This window comes from Panthera onca, chromosome D4 (genome assembly GCF_046562875.1).
Source record: "Panthera onca isolate mPanOnc1 chromosome D4, mPanOnc1 haplotype 2, whole genome shotgun sequence".
Classification (NCBI taxonomy): Eukaryota; Metazoa; Chordata; class Mammalia; order Carnivora; family Felidae; genus Panthera; species Panthera onca.
The window spans coordinates 87,040,565-87,057,388 of record NC_138351.1 but is presented as its reverse complement, the minus strand read 5'-3'; the positions used below and the strand labels follow the sequence as shown (position 1 = coordinate 87,057,388).

Sequence of the window (16,824 nt, the reverse complement as noted above, 5' to 3'; positions counted from 1 at the left end):
GCGCACCCCGAGTGGCACTTTCTCCCTCTGGAGGGTAGTAGTACCCATCGCATAGGTTATTTTAAGGATTCAGTGAGGTGTATCTGCAAAGTGCTTAGCACAGGAGAAAGCACCTGGCATGCGACACACTGGAGCTGTTTTTCTTATCCTTGTTATTATTGAAGTGGTTCTTTTGGGGGGGCCCAGGAAAAGGGAAGTCAGCCCCACAGCAGAGCTTCCTGGAATAAGCCTTGGCCCGGCAGGCCTGAGGGGGGAGCTCCAGCTCCGGGTTTGGTCCAGGAACTGGTTCTGCAACACTCTGATCTCCCTAGTCCCTGTCATTGGCCTGGGGCAGGAAGAAGAGCTGGGGACAGGACACCCCCACCCCTGGTAGAGGCTCTAACCTGAGGGGTGACTTTGGGCAAGGGGCTCCTCTTCTCCGAACCCCCATAACCAAGCTTCCCACCCGGCTGCCCTGCTCCCTGCCCTGTGGTTTTGTGTCCTCCCGCTGGCAGGGTGAGAGGTCTGGGGCTGAAGTGGGGTGCGGCTCAGGAAGCGGATGGAGGTGGACACCAGAGGGGCAAGAAGCCTCGAATCCACCTTTGGCCCGCAGTGTCTACACAGCCTGGAGGGAGGACCTTGGGCACGCCCCCCCCCCCTTTGGTTTTAATTTAAAACAAAGTGGTATTAACAAATGAGTCCAATGTAAACAGCCTGGAACTTTATGAAGCAGAAAATAAAGGTAGCACCCACCCTTCCTGCCCCACATCCATTCTCCAGGGGGACACGACTGCCAGTAGTCCAGTGTGGATTCTTCCAGACTTTTTATGTACGTTTACAGATATATAGGCATAGATAGTTATATACTTAAAAAAATTTTTTTTTAATGTCTATTTTTGAGAGAGACAGATTGCGAGCGGGGGAGGGGCAGTGAGAGAGGGAGACACAGAATCCAAAGCAGGCTCCAGGCTCCGAGCCGTCAGCACAGAGCCCGACACGGGGCTTGAACCCACAAACCACAAGATCATGACCTGAGCCAAAGTCAGATGCTTAACCGTCTGAGTCACTCAGGCACCCCCCACCCCCCCGATAGTTGTATTTTTTTATTAAGGAATCATGCTATAGATGCAGTTCATTTTTTTATAAGTTAAAAACTCAGTTTTTAAATATAAAAACATTATGGCTGTTAATCTTAAAATTTCTGGAAAATACAGTTAAGCCAAAAAAAAAAAAAAAAAAAAGCAGCCCATAATCTCATCATTGCAGAAATAACCACTCTTAACACTTTAATCACTGATAGGCAAAAAAGTATCTCCTTATTTTAATTTGATTATCTCTGTCCTTTTTTCTCTAAAAGTTTATTATTTTTGAGAGAGAGAGAGAGGGTACGCTTGCATGCACGAGCAGGGAAGAGGCAGAGGGAGAGAGAAACAAAATCCCAAGCAGGCTCAGCACAGAGTCCGACTTGGGGCTCAGTCTCACGAATCACGAGATCATGACCTGAACCAAAATCAAGAGTCGGACACTGAACCGACAGAGCCACCCAGGCGTCCCTCTTTCTTTCACCTTTTAATTACTGTGATACATGGGGCACCTGGGTGGCTCCGTCAGTTAAGCATCTGGCTTCAGCTCAGGTCATGATCTCACGGTCCGTGAGTTCGAGCCCCGTGTCGGGCTCTGTGCTGACAGCTCAGAGCCTGGAGCCTGCTTCGGATTCTGTGTCTCCCTCTCTCTCTGACCCTCCCCCGTTCATGCTCTGTCTCTCTCTGTCTCAAAAATAAATAAACATTAAAAAAAAATTACTGTGATACATAAAAATGGTGGCATAGATCATTCTTGTAAATTATAAAACATAACAATATAATGAACCTCTCAAACCCCAAGTCCCACTTAAAGACTAGAGTGGTACTAGAAATGCCCGCCTCTGTTTCCTCCCTCCCCTTTCCTGCATCCCTGCCTACCCCACAGAGACAACTGTGTTCTTAACTAACTTTTGCTTGTAAAACTTTAATCATTCGGATAGGCAAAAGCTAACCCCCTCCCTGGCTGGGAGAAGTAGCCTGCTGCCAGCTGTATGCTTAATATAGTGTGTAGTTTTGTCTTCTGGGACTTGTCTTTTTCACCGCTCATGTCTCTAAAACCCATCCTTGCCGTTGTAGCTTGTTCGTTTTCCCTGCTATATAATAGTTCACCGCCGCATATTGCAAAGGAAACAAATCCATTCTCCTGTTGATGGATATATAGGCTGTTTCCAGTTTGGTGTTATTTCAAGGACCGCCACTCAGGATTTTGTTCTGTACACGTGAAAGAATTTCTCCAGACTACACATGCAGGAGGGGAAAGCAAAGTTTTACAATTTCCTTTTCTAGCATGATTAACGTCTTTAAGTTGCTTTCTTCACTTAAATAGCCTGTAAATATCCTGGACATGCCTTCCTGTCAGTGCATATGGACCCTGCATCATCCATTTTAGCGGGGCTGTGCCTTTATTTAACCAGGCTCCTAGAATGGCTACTTAAATTGTTATGTTTCGTTATCACATGAAATGATGTCATGTATACCCCAGTACCTATAAGTAACATAACATTCTGAATCCTTTAAACACCCTATGAGGTCGTTCTTCCTGTCTCCCAAGGCAGAGGAAAGGTAAGTAATGTGCCACGACCCAACATCTGGTGGGGTGGCACACAGCTGGACTTGAATCCACAGGAGGACCGGTGAGTTCACCTACGGTGACTCCTGGATGCAGGGCTCTGGAGGTCCTGGGGAAGGGGGCCCAGAGAGGAACTCAACTGGTTCCAAGCTCAGCGTGCTCCGGGACTCAGTTTCCCCATCCGGGTCGTGGCGGCAGTAAAGCGAGATAGAAGCGGGCCCGACCCACACTGAAGGTTTCCAGAAGGCTGTTGCGGTTTTCATTGCCCCTACCGGCTGCCCAGAGGGGCAAGCGACGCGCCAGCGCGGCCGGGTCCCGGGGTCGCCCGCCCCTCGCCCTTCCCCGCCGGCGCCGCCCGGGGGGCGGAGCCACCCGCGGCCCCTCCAGGCTCCGCCCGCCTCCCCGGCCTGGGCCAGAGCGGCGGCGGCGGCGCTAGGACCCGGCGGGCGTGGGCTGCGGCGGGGCCTGGGCGGCCGGAGCAGCGCGGACCCCGGCTCTCGGCTCCCGGCGCCATGTGAGGGGGCTCGGGGGCCGCGGGGGGCCGGGCGCTCCCCGGGGGAGGTGAGCGGGCGCCGCGCAGAGGCGGGCAGCGGGAGGGGGGGGGGGGGCTCTGCCTGCGCCCCGGGGCGGGGGCAGGGAGTCGCCAGGGATGGGGAAGATGCGGGGCCTCGGGGCTCCTCCAGACCCGCTCTCTCTCGGCGGTGGCGCCTGGAGGTACCGGTCCTCGCGCCCTAGGGCCGCCGCGGGGTTCGCGGGGCCCCTGCCACTGACTACCCCATTAGAGCTCGGGGACCTGCCGCCGTCCTGCCTCCCTCCTCGTCCCAGCTGGCGCTAGGGCTCCGGACCCCCCCCCGAGTGCGGAAATCGGGGGGCTTAGCGCAAGAGGGGGCGCAGAGAGTGAGTCGTCCCCCACTGGTGGACCCACGGGCTCAGCGCCCTCCCCCATCTAGACGTTAGGAGCCCCCTCCCCCTCCTCCCCGGAGCCCTCCTCCCGAGCGGCTTGTGGGGGCTTCTCGACCCTGCAGGAGGACCCCACCTCCCCCAGCCCCCCGGCTGAGAGAGGCAAAGCCCCCAAACAGAGGGCAGGGTGTGGCCCCCACCCTGAGCCCACGACTGAGCCCTCTTCCTGAACGACCAGCCTCGGGACTTGAGGCCACGCTCCTGGCCCGGTGCTCTGGGCTGCCGCCTCCCCAGCCTTAGCAAGTTGCTCCCCAGCAGGCCTGCTCCCTGGTGCTGGGCCAGGTGCTGGGCACACACTTGGTGCCCTCTGGCCCCTTCCAGCGCGAGGAGATCCTGGAAGGAGATCCTGGCAGGCTCAGCCCTGGGCTGCTCTCTGCAAACAAGCTGTAAACAAGGCTCCCCAGCAGACTCTGGGCAGCTGTGCAAGGAGCTTGGCCTCTCTGAACCTCACTCTCCTTATCTGTGAAATGGGAAGTAAGAGCCCTTCCTTTGCAGCGTGGCCAGGAGGATTGGGTGAGTGCGTGATGCATAGTGTGGCTCCCTGCACGCCTTCCTCGATATTAGAGGGAAGTGGCTAAGCCAGGTGTCCAACAAGGGGCAGCATTTAAGCTGAAGGTGAGGCAGGCCTTCAACAATGAATACCCACAAGACTCACAGCTACTGTCAGGCACTGACCCAGCACTTGCAAGCTCCTTGCTTCCCTTGCCGCAGCTGCTTGAATCCTTTCAACAACCCCGTAAGTCACCTACTCTTATTATTCCCATTTCAGAGATGAGGAAACTGAGGCTCAGAGAGGTCACATGGCTTGCCCGAGGCCCCTCAGCCAGTAAGTGGTGGAACCGGGATTCGCACTGGCACCTGAGATGCCGTATGACCAGGACCTTCCCAGAGCAGGAGGGTGACGGGGCTGACCAGGGGGTCGGTGGTCCTGGCTGAGGTCACTGCTCGGGCAAAGGTGGGAAAGTATTGGGTGGGCCTGGGAACTGGAGTGCTCTGGTGTGTCTGGAGCTTGGGGCATCGGAAGGAAAGGGTAGCGAGAGGGGAGGCTGGACCGAGATGGCCTGGACTGCCAGCCAGAGGGTCGGTGCTCATAAGCGCGACCCTGGGATTCTGGACCCCCGTCTTGCTCCCCAAAGGGCTGTAAGGCCTAGGACAAGCTGCTTTTCTCTTCTAATGAGCCTCAGTTTCCTGATCTGTGTGGCAGGCACTGTACCCAGTGAGAGTCCCCAGTACGCCCTGACTGGCCCTCCCGCCTGGGGGAAATCTGAAATCTGAAACCGGGCTTGGGAGGAGGGGGGCTTCCGCGGAGAAGGGGGTGGGGTTGGGCAGTGGGCGGAGTCATGGCCCAACCAATCAGGAGCGGCATGTGGGGGGAGCCTCCTTTGGCCTGTCGTGCCGTGGCTATTCCTGGTGGCTGTGTAGGAGTAAACAGCCGCCAGGTCAAGGGGTGGGGATAGTGGCGGGGCCTGGAGGCCCCTGGAGGGGAGGACCGAGCTGGGGAGCCCTGGGCCTCCGTTTCTCTTCTGCACACTCTCCCTCCCTTAGTGCCTTTTGGCCTTGAATCCGCTGGAGGTGGCTGGATGCAAGCACTTACTCCCTTTTGACAGGTGGGGAAATTGAGGTCGGAAAGGAGCTAGGGCCTGTGAGGAGGTCCCCTCGCAGCTGCAGCTGCTAAGGGCCGACTGGGGCAGGAAGGAAGGGCTGTTACTTGAGGCTCCCCACCTACCCTCTGAGGGTGCGGCTGTGGTTATAGCGGATTGTCCAGTCTGTGCCCTTAACTCCTAAGGGCTTGTTGTTCATTAACGAAGTCACTCAGCGAACCTCCTGCACCCACCTCCACGCCTTTGGAGGCACAGTGGAGAATGTGAGTGAGGATCTGTGCCGGCTGCACGCTCCGAGAGCTCTCAGCCTAGCCGTGAGGGGACACACAGAGGAAGTTCCTGGTCTACCCTAGGCTTGGACGCTGAGAGGGCATGAGCAGGGTCCAAGAGGGCAGGGTGTTCTAGACAGAGGGACAGTTGATGCAACTTCTGGAGGGCTGCCTGTGCTTTATTCCAAGCCCACAGGGACCTAAGTCAGAGTAGGAATATACAGTGGGGCTCTTGCTGAGTGGGGGGCAAGCCCCCCAGCTTGGGAGCCAGCTTTAGGCCCTCCAGCTGCCTAGGAGAGCTAATGAGTGGGAAGGTCCCTGCTCAGGAAGCAGAGTGGGAGAAAGAGAGAGCAAGGAGAGAGGTCGGGCTCTGCACCACCGGGCTGTGTGACCTGAAGGCAGGTTCCTGCCCTTTCCAGGCCTCAGTGTCTCTCTCTGCAAAATGCATATGACCCTGAGCCTTGAAGTCATGGGTGGGTAGGAGAGCTGGCGGGGTGGGGAGGGTGTAGCCTTTGACCAGCTGTGGCCATAACCCTTTCTGTGGCTTGCAGGTGTGACCCCACATCCCTGCCCCCTGGGCCACCTGCAGGACGCCGGCCCCTGCCCCTCAGCAGACGCCGGAGAGAGATGAGTAGCAGCAAAGTAAGTCCCCCTTCATTTCTCGTCCCCATCCCAGCCTTTTATTTACCCAGTGAAATGGGCTCCTTTGGATCTGTGCCCCAGACCCAGACAACCACCAGTGCCTCTTTCCAGCCAGGAAGTGCCTGATGCCCCGGAGGCCCTGGCTGGAGCTCTGCCGTGGCCACTGATCTCTGTGGCTTTGGGCAAGCTCCTACCTCTCTCTGGGCCCATATCCACCTGTGTCTTCCTAGGTTTGACTGGTCCATCTGTGGTAAAGGATTGGCCCATGTGATGGACACAGCACTGGGATGTGCCGGACGGAGGGTACTGCTCTGAGCAGTGGTCAGAGTCAAAGGTGACGGAATGTTATTTGCATCACTCTGAGGCTGTCAGAGTGATCGATTCGTTCCTGCTTTCCTGAGCACCTACTATGCGCCTGGCCCTGCACACGCCTTTCCTGGGATCCACTGCAGCGAAGCTTTGGAAGAGCCTGAGGGTTGGGGGTGGTGTGGTGTGGACGTACCAGTGTGGGTCCAACTGAGAGAGAGAAAGCACACAGTAATTTGAACAGGGAAAGTTTAACATAAAGAATCATTAGCTACAGCCGGGCATTGGAGTCACGAGGGATGGCCATTCTGAGAAATACAGGAATAGCCAGTACAAGGAACAGCCACCACCGGCAGGGCCGAGACCCAGGCCTTGCTGGAGAGGGCACAGCTCTGGCCCACCGGGTGGCAGAGAACTCACTGTGGCGGTCTGCTGGTGGAAGTCGTCACAAAACCACTCCCTGGGCTATGGGGAAGGCTGCTCACAGGAGACCACTCCCAGGAGGCACTCAGAGCTCATACAAAACTGCTCTGGGGAAGCTCATGGTCTCTGGGTGTTGTGTGTGGTTGAGTATATTACACCCGCTGAGCTCTAGAGAGGCTGTGATCATAGAAGGGGCCAGAGACACTCTGCTCCCAAAGTGCCTGAAGGCACGTACAGGAGGAAGCTGCTGGCCACATGTGCTGTGGAAGCCATGTGCTCTGGGGGAGCAAAGGCACCGGGACCAGGCGTCAAAGCCACCAGAAGCAGGAAGCAAACTCCTTTTCTCCTGCACTGCCTCTCCAGCGTCCTTTCCTGACAAAGCTTCATCTGCGTTTAAGCTGCCAAGGACATGCATCTAAGGGCCCAGGTCCATTTGCACAGACAGGCAAAAAGGATGAACTTGGAGCTGAGAAGCGATACACGAATAACCAGCACAGAGGGGCGGTTAGCGCAAGGAGCCAGGATTTCCGGGCCTTGCCTAGCTGTGCCGACCCTGGGCAGATGAATCCCAAGGGACACTTTGGATCTCGCTTTCCTGCCCTGGCAGTGACAATGCATCCCACTTTGTCCCGTGCATCCCGCTTCCTGACCAGATCCGTCCCCTCCAGCTTTAATGAATGACAAACATGACATTGGGTTACTGTTTGGGGAAGACCTGGATCCCCTCCTTTGAATGTCCCACCTGTCTCCAGGCATCCTTCCAGCTGTGGCTGGAGGGGTCCTTCTGACACCCACATCCAGTCTGATCCAGCAAGCCTTCTCTGAGAACCTTCCGTGCTTCTGTGCTCTGGGAGCTGGGATACGGTGGCCATCGAGGCCATCTCGGTCCCCGCCCGCGGAGCTCATGGCCTCACTGGGGGGACTGCAGTTTGGACAGTGTGACCGGCGCTGTGATAGGGGGTACTCGGGGGCCAGACGAGGTGGTATCTGAGCTGGTCTGGAACGAAGGGCGGGAGTGAGCCAGGCGTGGTGGGTGGCAAGGATGAGGCGGGGGCCTGCCGGGCGGCCGGGCGCTCACCAGCCTCTCCCCTCTCCAGGAGCAGCGGTCAGCAGTGTTCGTGATCCTCTTTGCCCTCATCACCATCCTCATCCTCTACAGCTCCAACAGTGCCAATGAGGTCTTCCATTACGGCTCCCTGCGAGGCCGCACCCGCAGGCCTGTCAACCTCAAGGCATGGAGCATCAGCGACGGCTACGTCCCAATTCTTGGCAACAAGGTAGCATGACCACCTCGGGGCGCTCCCTGAGACCGGGCTGGGGGCTGGTCTTTCCCATTGCCCGCCGTCACTGTTCCCTCCTCCCCCTCCTCCTCCTCCTCCTCTTCCTCCTCCTCCTCCTCCTCCTCCCTCTGCTGCCTCCATTCCTTCTAAAGGAAAGGGGGGACCCCAGGAGTCAAGGCCATAGCTTCCAGTGCCTTCAGCCCCTTGTTTGTTTGTTTTTTAATTTTTTTTTTAATGTTTATTTATTTCAGCGGGGGGAGGGGCAGAGAGAGAGGGAGACACAGAATCGGAAGCAGGCTCCAGGCTCTGAGCCATCAGCCCAGAGCCCGATGCGGGGCTCGAACTCACGGACCGCGAGATCGTGACCTGAGCTGAAGTCGGATGCGTAACCGACTGAGACACCCAGGCGCCCCATTCGGCCCCTTGTTTGCTGTGTGATGTTGCACAAGTGCCCTGTCTCTCTCTGGGCCTCAGTTGTCTTCAGGGTTCCATTTTTAGTGCTGATATCCTACTGCCTCCTGAGTCAGAATTCCTAAGGAGAGATGTCTCTGGTTTTCACGGATCTCCATCTCTGCTGGGTAGTCCACACAAGGTTTGAGAGCAGAAGGCTCAAGTATTTGACAACACAAAAACAGTCCTAATAATGGCTGCCCTTTGTCAGTTCCCTGCTGTGTGCCGGGCACTGTGATTAGCAGTAATGAGCATACCAACCCTGTAAGGTCAGCATTGTTATTCGCCTTGAAGAGATGGGGAAACCAAGACTCAGGGAGGCAAAGTCACTTGTCCAAGTCCACACAGCAAGGGAGGGGAGGAGCCAGGGTATTTTTTGCCCCAACCCCTGGGGAGTTGTAGCTGTAGAGAGAAGCCAGAAATCATTCCTGGGGCTTCTGTTTGCCTTGGGTAGCCGTGAAACGCAGGTTGTATTTCTGGGGTTCACCCCATAATCCTCTGAGCCCTAGATGTTTTCTGGGAGGCCAAGTAGATAATCATTGGCCTGGAATATGAACTCCGCCTCCCAGGAGAAGGTGGTCTCCCAATCCCTGCCTGCCTCCTTCCCCTCCCTCAAACCCCACCCCCCAGGGGTACCTAGGCAGCTCAGTTGGTTAAGTGGCTAACTTGGGCTCTGTCACAGTTCCTGAGTTCAAGCCCCACATCGGGCTCTCTGCTGTCAATACGGAGCTGGGTTTGGATTTTCTGTCCCCATCTCTCTCTGCCCCTCCCCATCCCCCCCTCTCAAAAATAAACATTAAAAAAAAAAATTAAAAACAACAACGACCCCCTCCTAAATCCCTCAGGGTCTTTGCACACGTCGTGTGTATAGAGCCTGAACCAGGGCCTCTGAATGCACCCTTGCTGGGAAAGGGCCCATTGGCAGGTGTTCAGAGATGGATTGACACCTAACTGAGACCCTAAGAATCCTTGAAAGAGAAACACAAATAATGGGACCAGGGAGAAAGTGGAACAGCCTGAGTGTGGGTGACACCAGCCTGACAGGGGAAGCCAGTAGAGCTCGGGAAGGCTGGAAAAGCCATCCGTTGAGGTCCATGGGAGCTGTTGTTAGATCTTGGAGTGAGGGCTCAGAGCAGACTGCCTGGAGGAGGTGGCGCCTGAGCTCACACTTAGAGGGCGAACAGGAATTCCATGGGCAGAAAACAGGCCCCAGAGAACACGTGGTTTCAACTCACTCACCGGTGGGGGAAACAGGCCCAGACGGGCTTCCACACTCTTTCCTTTTCGACAGGTGGTGTCTTACGTGTGGATGGTGTGGAAATGTCATGGGTGCCCTGGGGAGGTTGCCCTCTTAGGAGAACTGGACCAAGCCTGGGGCTCTGTGGCCATATCGACCTGGGTTCATACCCCAGCACTGCACTCCTCTGCTGGGTGACTTTGGGGACATCCCTGCATAACTGTCCTGTCCTCCTGTTCCTTCAGTCGGCTCCGGACAAGTGGCCGCCTTTGGCTTCTCAACACACGGTGGCCATTCCCACTTCAGCACCTCTGGTCTTGCTGTTCCCCCGCCTCAATTATTTTCCTATGTGGTTCCTCTTCATCCTCCTGGTCTCGGCTCCGACAGGCCCCCACTGGATGATCTTTCTAGAGGAGCCCCCACTCCTGTCCCTCCTGATCCCTTGCCTCTGTTGTATTGTCTTCGTGGTACGTTTTGCTCACCACCTGGCATCATTTTATCTTTTACTTGTTCTCTGCCTAACTGTGCCTCTTGAAGGCAGGACGGGGCCCTTTTTCTCATAGCTCTGTCCCTGGTATTTAGCCATTAGCCAGCTTGCTGGAAGTGTTTGTTGAATGTCGAGCGAACAGCCTTCAGCTTCCCTGTTTTTACAATGGGAAAATAATTCCTGCCTCCTGGAGGCCTGGATGTACAGAGCCTAGGGCCTGGCACCGAATGGTCGCGATAGTGTTGACTTTCCTTGCTGCCTCCCCCCAGACGCTGCCCTCCCGGTGCCACCAGTGTGTGATTGTCACCAGCTCTAGCCACCTGCTGGGAACCAAGCTGGGCCCTGAGATCGAGCGAGCCGAGTGCACAATCCGCATGAACGACGCGCCCACCACAGGCTACTCAGCCGACGTAGGCAACAAGACCACATTCCGTGTGGTAGCCCATTCCAGCGTATTCCGTGTGCTGCGGAGGCCCCAGGAATTCGTCAACCGGACCCCCGAAACTGCGTTCATCTTTTGGGGCCCCCCAAACAAGATGCAGAAGCCCCAGGGCAGCCTTGTGCGTGTCATCCAGCGGGCAGGCCTGGTGTTCCCCAACATGGAGGCCTATGCCGTCTCTCCCGGCCGCATGCGCCAATTTGACGACCTCTTCCGGGGTGAGACGGGCAAGGACAGGTACCAGCCTCCTGCCTGCCCCCTCCGGCCGGCCCTGTGCTCCCCATCAGCATTCTCTGCCCAGGGGGCCTGTTGTTCCCGGCATGCACTACTCTGAGGGTGTGGTCACTTCCTGCTGCTCTCTGCTCAGGTTTTCCTAGGGGATTTTCATTGTGTCCAGCCCTTAGCATGAGTCACTTCCAACGGGCTCTGCATGGTCTCGTCTCCCCCAGGAAGGCTTCCCAGCCTGCATTGCTCTGAGGGAACAGGGCTCCTAGCATGCTCTGCTCCCCGTAGTCTGCCTCTGGAAGGTATTGACTGTACCCAGCATGTCTTGCTTTAGGCACACGGTTGCTCCCAGCGTACTCTATCCTAAGGATACATCTTTCCCAGCATGTCCTTCTCTGGCTAATCTCCCCAGAAAAGCTAGGCCGATGCTATCCAGTAGAAATATAACGCAAGCTGTATGTGTAATTTATATTTTTGTAGTAGCCCAATTAACCCAATACATCCAACATATAGACCCTGTGCTTATTTTGACTTATCCCTAAGTACTTATTTTTATTTTTTTTACGTTTATTTATTTTTGAGAGAGAGGGAAAGACAGAGCGTGAGCAGGGGAGGGGCAGAGAGAGAGGGAGACACAGAATCCAAAGCAGGCTCCAGGCTCTGAGCCGTCAGCACAGAGCCTGACGCGGGGCTCGAACTCACGGACCGTGAGATCATGACCTGAGCCGAAGTCAGAAGTTCAGCCGACTGAGCCACCCAGGCAGCCCCTGATTTATCCCTAAATATTTAAAATTTGAGGGTGCTGTTGTAAATTGTATTTAAAATTTTGGGGGGTTCCCAACTGTTCATTGCTAGTAGATAGAAATACAATTGGTTTTTGTGGGTTGACCTTATATCCTGTAATCCTGCTAAATTTCCTTATTGGTTCTGGGAAATTTTTCTAGGTTCTTTGGGATTTTCCATATATGTAATCATGTTGTAAGGACAATTTCCAATATGTATGCATCTTATTTCTTTTTCTTGCCTTATTGCACTGGCTAGGACTGACAATACAAGGTCAAATTGTATTGGAAGTGGTGAGAGTAGACACCTTGCCTTGGTCCCGGTCTTGGTGGGAAAGCATTCAGTCCTTCATCATTGAATATGATGTTAGCTATAGAGTTTTTAGCTGCTCTTTATCAGGTTGAAAAATTTCTCTTTTCTAACTAATTTGCTAAGAGTTTTTATCATTATTGGATATTGAGTTTTATCCAGTGTTTTTATGCATCAATTAATATGATCATGTGGTTTTTCTTAAGACTATTACTATGGTGGATTATACCAATTGATTTTTGAATATTGAATCAGACTTGCATTTCTGGAATAAACTCCACTTGGCTGTGGCGTATTATTCTTTTTTATATACTGCTGAATATGACTTGCTAATATCTTGTTCAGATTTTTGTGTCTGTATTCATGAGAGATCTTGATCTGTAGTTTTGTTTGGTTTTTGTACTGTTTTTGTATGGTTTTGGTAGTATGGGTAATGCTGGCCTCTGAAAATGTATAGAATTGGTGTTATTTCTTCTTTATTTTATTTTATTAAAAAAAATGTTTTAATGTTTATTTTTGAGAGAGAGAGAGATAGACAGACAGACAGGCAACACAAGCAGGGGAAGGGCAGAGAGAGAGGGAGACACAGAATCCGAAGCAGCTCCAGGCTCTGAGCTGTCAGCACAGAGCCTGACGTGGGGCTCGAACCCTCAGACTGCGAGATCATGACCTGAGCCAAAGTCGGACACTCAACCGACTGAGCCACCCAGGCACCCCGGTGTTATTTCTTCTTTAAATATTTCGTAGAATTTGCCAAACTCTCTGGGTCTGCAGAGTTCTTTCTCAGAAGGTTTTGAACAATGAATTCAATTTCTTAATAGTCACAGACACTTAGGTTAATCTGTTTCGTCTTGGCTGTGTTTCAGTAGTTTCTGATTTTCAAGGAATTGGTCCATTTCATTGAAGTTGTGAAATTTACGTATGTGCTTGTTTGTGGTTTTCTTATTGTCCTCATGTCTACAGGATCTGCGATGATGTCCTCGGTTTTATTCTTGATACTGGTAGCTTGTATCTTTGCTTTTTCTTGGTCAGTCTTGTGAGAGGTTTATTTTCTTTCCAAACTTTCCAAAGAACCACCTTCAATCAAATATATCCAAACTATTTTCGGTTCAACATATGATCAGTATCAAAAACTACCAGTGACATTTTCTGTGTTCTTTCTCTCATACTAAAAAAATCCCAGGCATATTTTACACCGACAGCACATTTCAACCACACGTCGTGTGCCCACATGTGGCTACTGGCTGCCGTAGTGGACAGCGAAGGCTCCAGGTCCTTGGCTACCTCCCGTGCCTTGCTGTGAACCCGTGGTCACTCTCAGCATGACCTTCTCTGATTAGTCTCCCTTTAGGCGTTTGCTCCTAGCGTGGGCACAGCTGTTCCTAGCAAGTTCCATCAAGCAAGGCCATGAGTCTAGTGAGCTCATGGTCACTTGCAACCTGCCCTACTGTGACCAGTCTCCCCGGGAGTCTATTCCCAGCGTGCCCTGTTCCTTCAAAGGCGCTCTCTCCACACCCCTCATCTCTGCCCAGACAAGTCCTCTGCCAGCACGCACGTGTTCCCACAGTGGGGCTGGGCTGCGGGGCGGGGGGTGGGGTGGTCACTGAAGTTGGGGGAGGGCCCTGATGGCGGGAGGAGTTCTGGGAAACCCCAGGTGGGTTGACCGTTCCTCCCTGCCTGCCTGACCCCTCATCATGCCCCCTCTCTGCCCGCAGGGAAAAGTCCCATTCGTGGTTGAGCACCGGCTGGTTCACCATGGTGATTGCAGTGGAGCTGTGTGACCACGTGCACGTCTATGGCATGGTCCCCCCTGACTACTGCAGGTGAGCCCCCCACCCCACACAACGCCCAGTCACTAGCTGCAGCTTGGAACCCAGAAACATTGGCTGGGGGTGCCTTTGAAGCCTCTGTCTTAGGGTATTCAGACTGCTCTGCAGAGATCTAAGCTCCTTGGGGCTAGCTGCCTCAGGGGCCTCTCCCCAGCTCAACCATAGTCCAGATTTTGTATATTAATGGCCACTATTATTGAGATGACCACATGAAAAGCCCATGTACAAAGCGTGGCTTCATTCATTATCTCATGTACTCCTCACGGTGACCCACATGGATAGTTGCATTACTCTTTCTGTTTCATAGATGAGAAAAACTGAGGAAGATGTTTTGTGAGTGGCGTAAGGCCCCACAGACAGGAAGCAGTGGGGCCAGGCTCCGGAGCCCATACTTCTTACCACTACCCTACACTGCCTCCCTCTTCAGGAAAGGAAACGTTTGGATCATATTAAAAAAAAAAAAAAAAAAAAAGTTGGATGGTCATAAACCTAGTCCACCCTACATCCATTTTACAGATGGGAAAACTGAGGCCCAAGGAGGGGCAGGGATTCCACCCCCCCCCGCCCAAGCCGAAATCCTATAGCAAGTCAGGGGCTGGAAAGGGCGAGGGGGCTGTGCCGGTGCCTACCCTGCCCTTACAGCCCCTCTCTGCTCTGCCCCAGCCAGCGGCCCCGTCTGCAACGCATGCCCTACCACTACTATGAGCCCAAGGGACCGGATGAGTGTGTCACCTACATCCAGAATGAGCACAGCCGCAAGGGCAACCACCACCGCTTCATCACGGAGAAGAGGGTCTTCTCATCCTGGGCCCAGCTGTATGGAATCACTTTCTCCCACCCCTCGTGGACCTAGGCCGCCCTGCCTGTGGACCCCTCCTAAGGGACACAGGAGAGGCCTCTCTCCTGCCAGCCACTCAACCAAGGGCCGTCTCCTGGCCAATCAAGGCTGGTCGGAGCGTCTTCTGGCCAATCAGGGCCTTGTCGGGGGTAGTATCCTCTGGCCAGCCAAGGCCCGGGGGTATCTCTTGACCAATCAGGGATTTGAGCTTCTATGTGGTTAATCAGGGGTGTTGGGGGTATTTCTCGTCCAGTCAGGGTCTGAGCATAGTCAATCAGGGTATTTCTGAAGTTATCTGAGGCTAAGGACATGTGCTTTCCCATGAGTCCTTGGTCCGGAGCCCCAGGATGGACCTCCAGTCACTCCCTGAGGCTGGGACGCTGAGGTCCTGTCCCGAGGAGCTGGGAACTTTGTGTTGCTCCCTCGCTTCCCAGAGCCAGAAAGAGAAGCTGCATGGGAGTGGGGCTGTCTGGAGGGCAGGCCAGACCATTTGGGGGGTTGTGGGGGATCCTAGAGGTGGGAGCCAGCATCCGGGTCTTGGCTCTGCCCTGAGTGGCTTTGGACAAAACCCTTGCCCCCTCTCTGGTCGCCCTTCTGCCCGTGTCAGGTTCTAACGTGGAGGCTGAGACCCCCTCCCACTTTCCCCAATGACCTCCTTGGGTCTGTCCTCCCTGAGACTGGACCCCTCCAGCCACCACCCTTGGCTGGGGGGCTCAGCTCCCTGGGGGACTGGGGTTCCCTTCCTCTCCTCCTTCTGGAAACTTAAGGGTATTTTTGCGCAAACTCCCACAGAGTTTGGGGGGAATCTAACAGGAAAGGGATAAACCTTCAGCTGTTTTCTTAGTCCCTCCACTCAGCTGCCATTAGTTTTGCTCTTAAAGAGCCAGGCTCCCTTTTCTGCCACCCAGCAGTGAGGATTTCTACCTATTGGAGGAGACTTTGGGGCTGAGAAGGGGGGAATCCCAGCCAAACTGGGGTTTCACATAGCCCCTTTGCAGCTGCTGTAGTTGTCCGAGGGCCTCCCCTCCGCTGGGCCTGGGAGGGCTCTAGGGGGCCAGGAGCTGTGTTGCGTGGGTTCTGTCCCCTCACTCTACATCAGGCACTTTATTGCTGGACCTCAGTGGGGTGGGTTCGCCCCTGCTCTTCCAGAGCCTGGAAGGGAAGACTGGAGGGCTTCCTGGAGGAGGCTGTGGAGTGGGAGGGGTCAGGGGGAGAAGGAAGAGGCCAGCAGCAAGCCTTTGCACATTGGGGTGGGGGCTGGGGACCGGCAACTACCCCAGACTTGGTTTTGTAACGATTTGTACAGAATAAATGCACCTAAGCTCTGGTTCCGTTTCCTGTGTCTCTCAGATCCAGCTTGACTCCCTCTGGCCTGGCTCTGGGCTTCCTCAGGACAGTGCCCACACCCTCCAGCCAGCCTGGAAGTTCATACACAGGATGGCCAGCTCCTTCAACCGGCCAGTGAGTCATGCGTTTTGCAGCTTGGGTGGAGACCTGGCAGCCCCGGAGGTGTGTGGGGTTCCTGGAGCCAAGCCCACCTGGCTTTTCCAGTCCCTCCTCTCCCTTCCTGTGTGACCTCAGGCACATCACTTCCCCTCTCAGAGCCCTGGCTCCCTCATGGGTGCGACAGGTCCGGACACTGCTCTTGACGTTCTAGGGAGGGGAGGGGCCGTGTGGCAGTTCTGTCCCAGACAGGCCGCGGAGGGTGGTAAGGACTACGAGACAATGACACAGGGCACTCTGAAGAGGTGACGTGCTTCCCTTCCCTTCCCTTTGAGGCCTGGAGGAGGAGGAAGAGACCTGCGGAAGTTTGGGGGAAGTGCTTCTGGCAGGGAGAAGTTGGGGGGGGGGGGGGGCGGAGAATGACATCTGTCACAGAGAGCAGCTGGGGGGCACTGGAGAGAGCACATTGAAGGGGAGAGGACAGACGGGGCTCAGAGGTTGACTCTAGGGCCTGGGGACACTGAGGGCAGGGAGTGGAAATTTCCCGCGAGGCCCAGTGGGAAGAAGGCCGCAGGGCTGCAGCCCTGGGAGGGGCCTGGTGAGTCCTAGACCGCGCGAGCCAGCCGCCGCCTTCTCGGCAAAAGGGTTTGTTGACTCCAGGTTGGCAGGAGG

General features: G+C 54.8%; 1 protein-coding gene across 9 annotated transcripts; it reads left to right on the top strand.

Annotated features, from left to right (window-relative positions):
* Positions 1-3,033: 3,033 nt before the first annotated feature.
* ST6GALNAC6 (ST6 N-acetylgalactosaminide alpha-2,6-sialyltransferase 6) lies at positions 3,034-16,036 on the top strand. Of its 9 annotated transcripts, none has more exons than XM_060608558.3 (7): positions 3,034-3,192; positions 4,361-4,417; positions 6,013-6,103; positions 7,930-8,109; positions 10,556-10,962; positions 13,758-13,865; positions 14,179-14,303. In XM_060608558.3, exons 2-7 carry the CDS (start codon positions 4,392-4,394, stop codon positions 14,180-14,182), a joined length of 816 nt encoding a protein of 271 aa, XP_060464541.1. In that variant the 5' UTR covers positions 3,034-3,192; positions 4,361-4,391; the 3' UTR covers positions 14,183-14,303. The 9 variants fall into 9 exon arrangements, with proteins under 9 accessions (XP_060464541.1, XP_060464542.1, XP_060464532.1 ...); XM_060608549.3 differs by lacking the exon at positions 14,179-14,303 and adding an exon at positions 14,535-16,036 and having other exon boundaries at positions 3,036-3,192; XM_060608554.3 differs by lacking the exons at positions 4,361-4,417; positions 14,179-14,303 and adding exons at positions 4,087-4,327; positions 14,535-16,036 and having other exon boundaries at positions 3,037-3,192.
* Positions 16,037-16,824: the final 788 nt, after the last annotated feature.

What these genes read in the sequence shown, in the direction of transcription:
- ST6GALNAC6 (XM_060608549.3), top strand. Translation starts at nt 4,392, where the DNA reads ATGGCTTGCCCGAGGCCCCTCAGCCA. An exon ending in TGCCCGAGGCCCCTCAGCCA is followed by an intron (nt 4,418 to 6,012) that starts GTAAGTGGTGGA and finishes TGTGGCTTGCAG; the next exon opens with GTGTGACCCCACATCCCTGC. An exon ending in GTCCCCCCTGACTACTGCAG is followed by an intron (nt 13,866 to 14,534) that starts GTGAGCCCCCCA and finishes GCTCTGCCCCAG; the next exon opens with CCAGCGGCCCCGTCTGCAAC.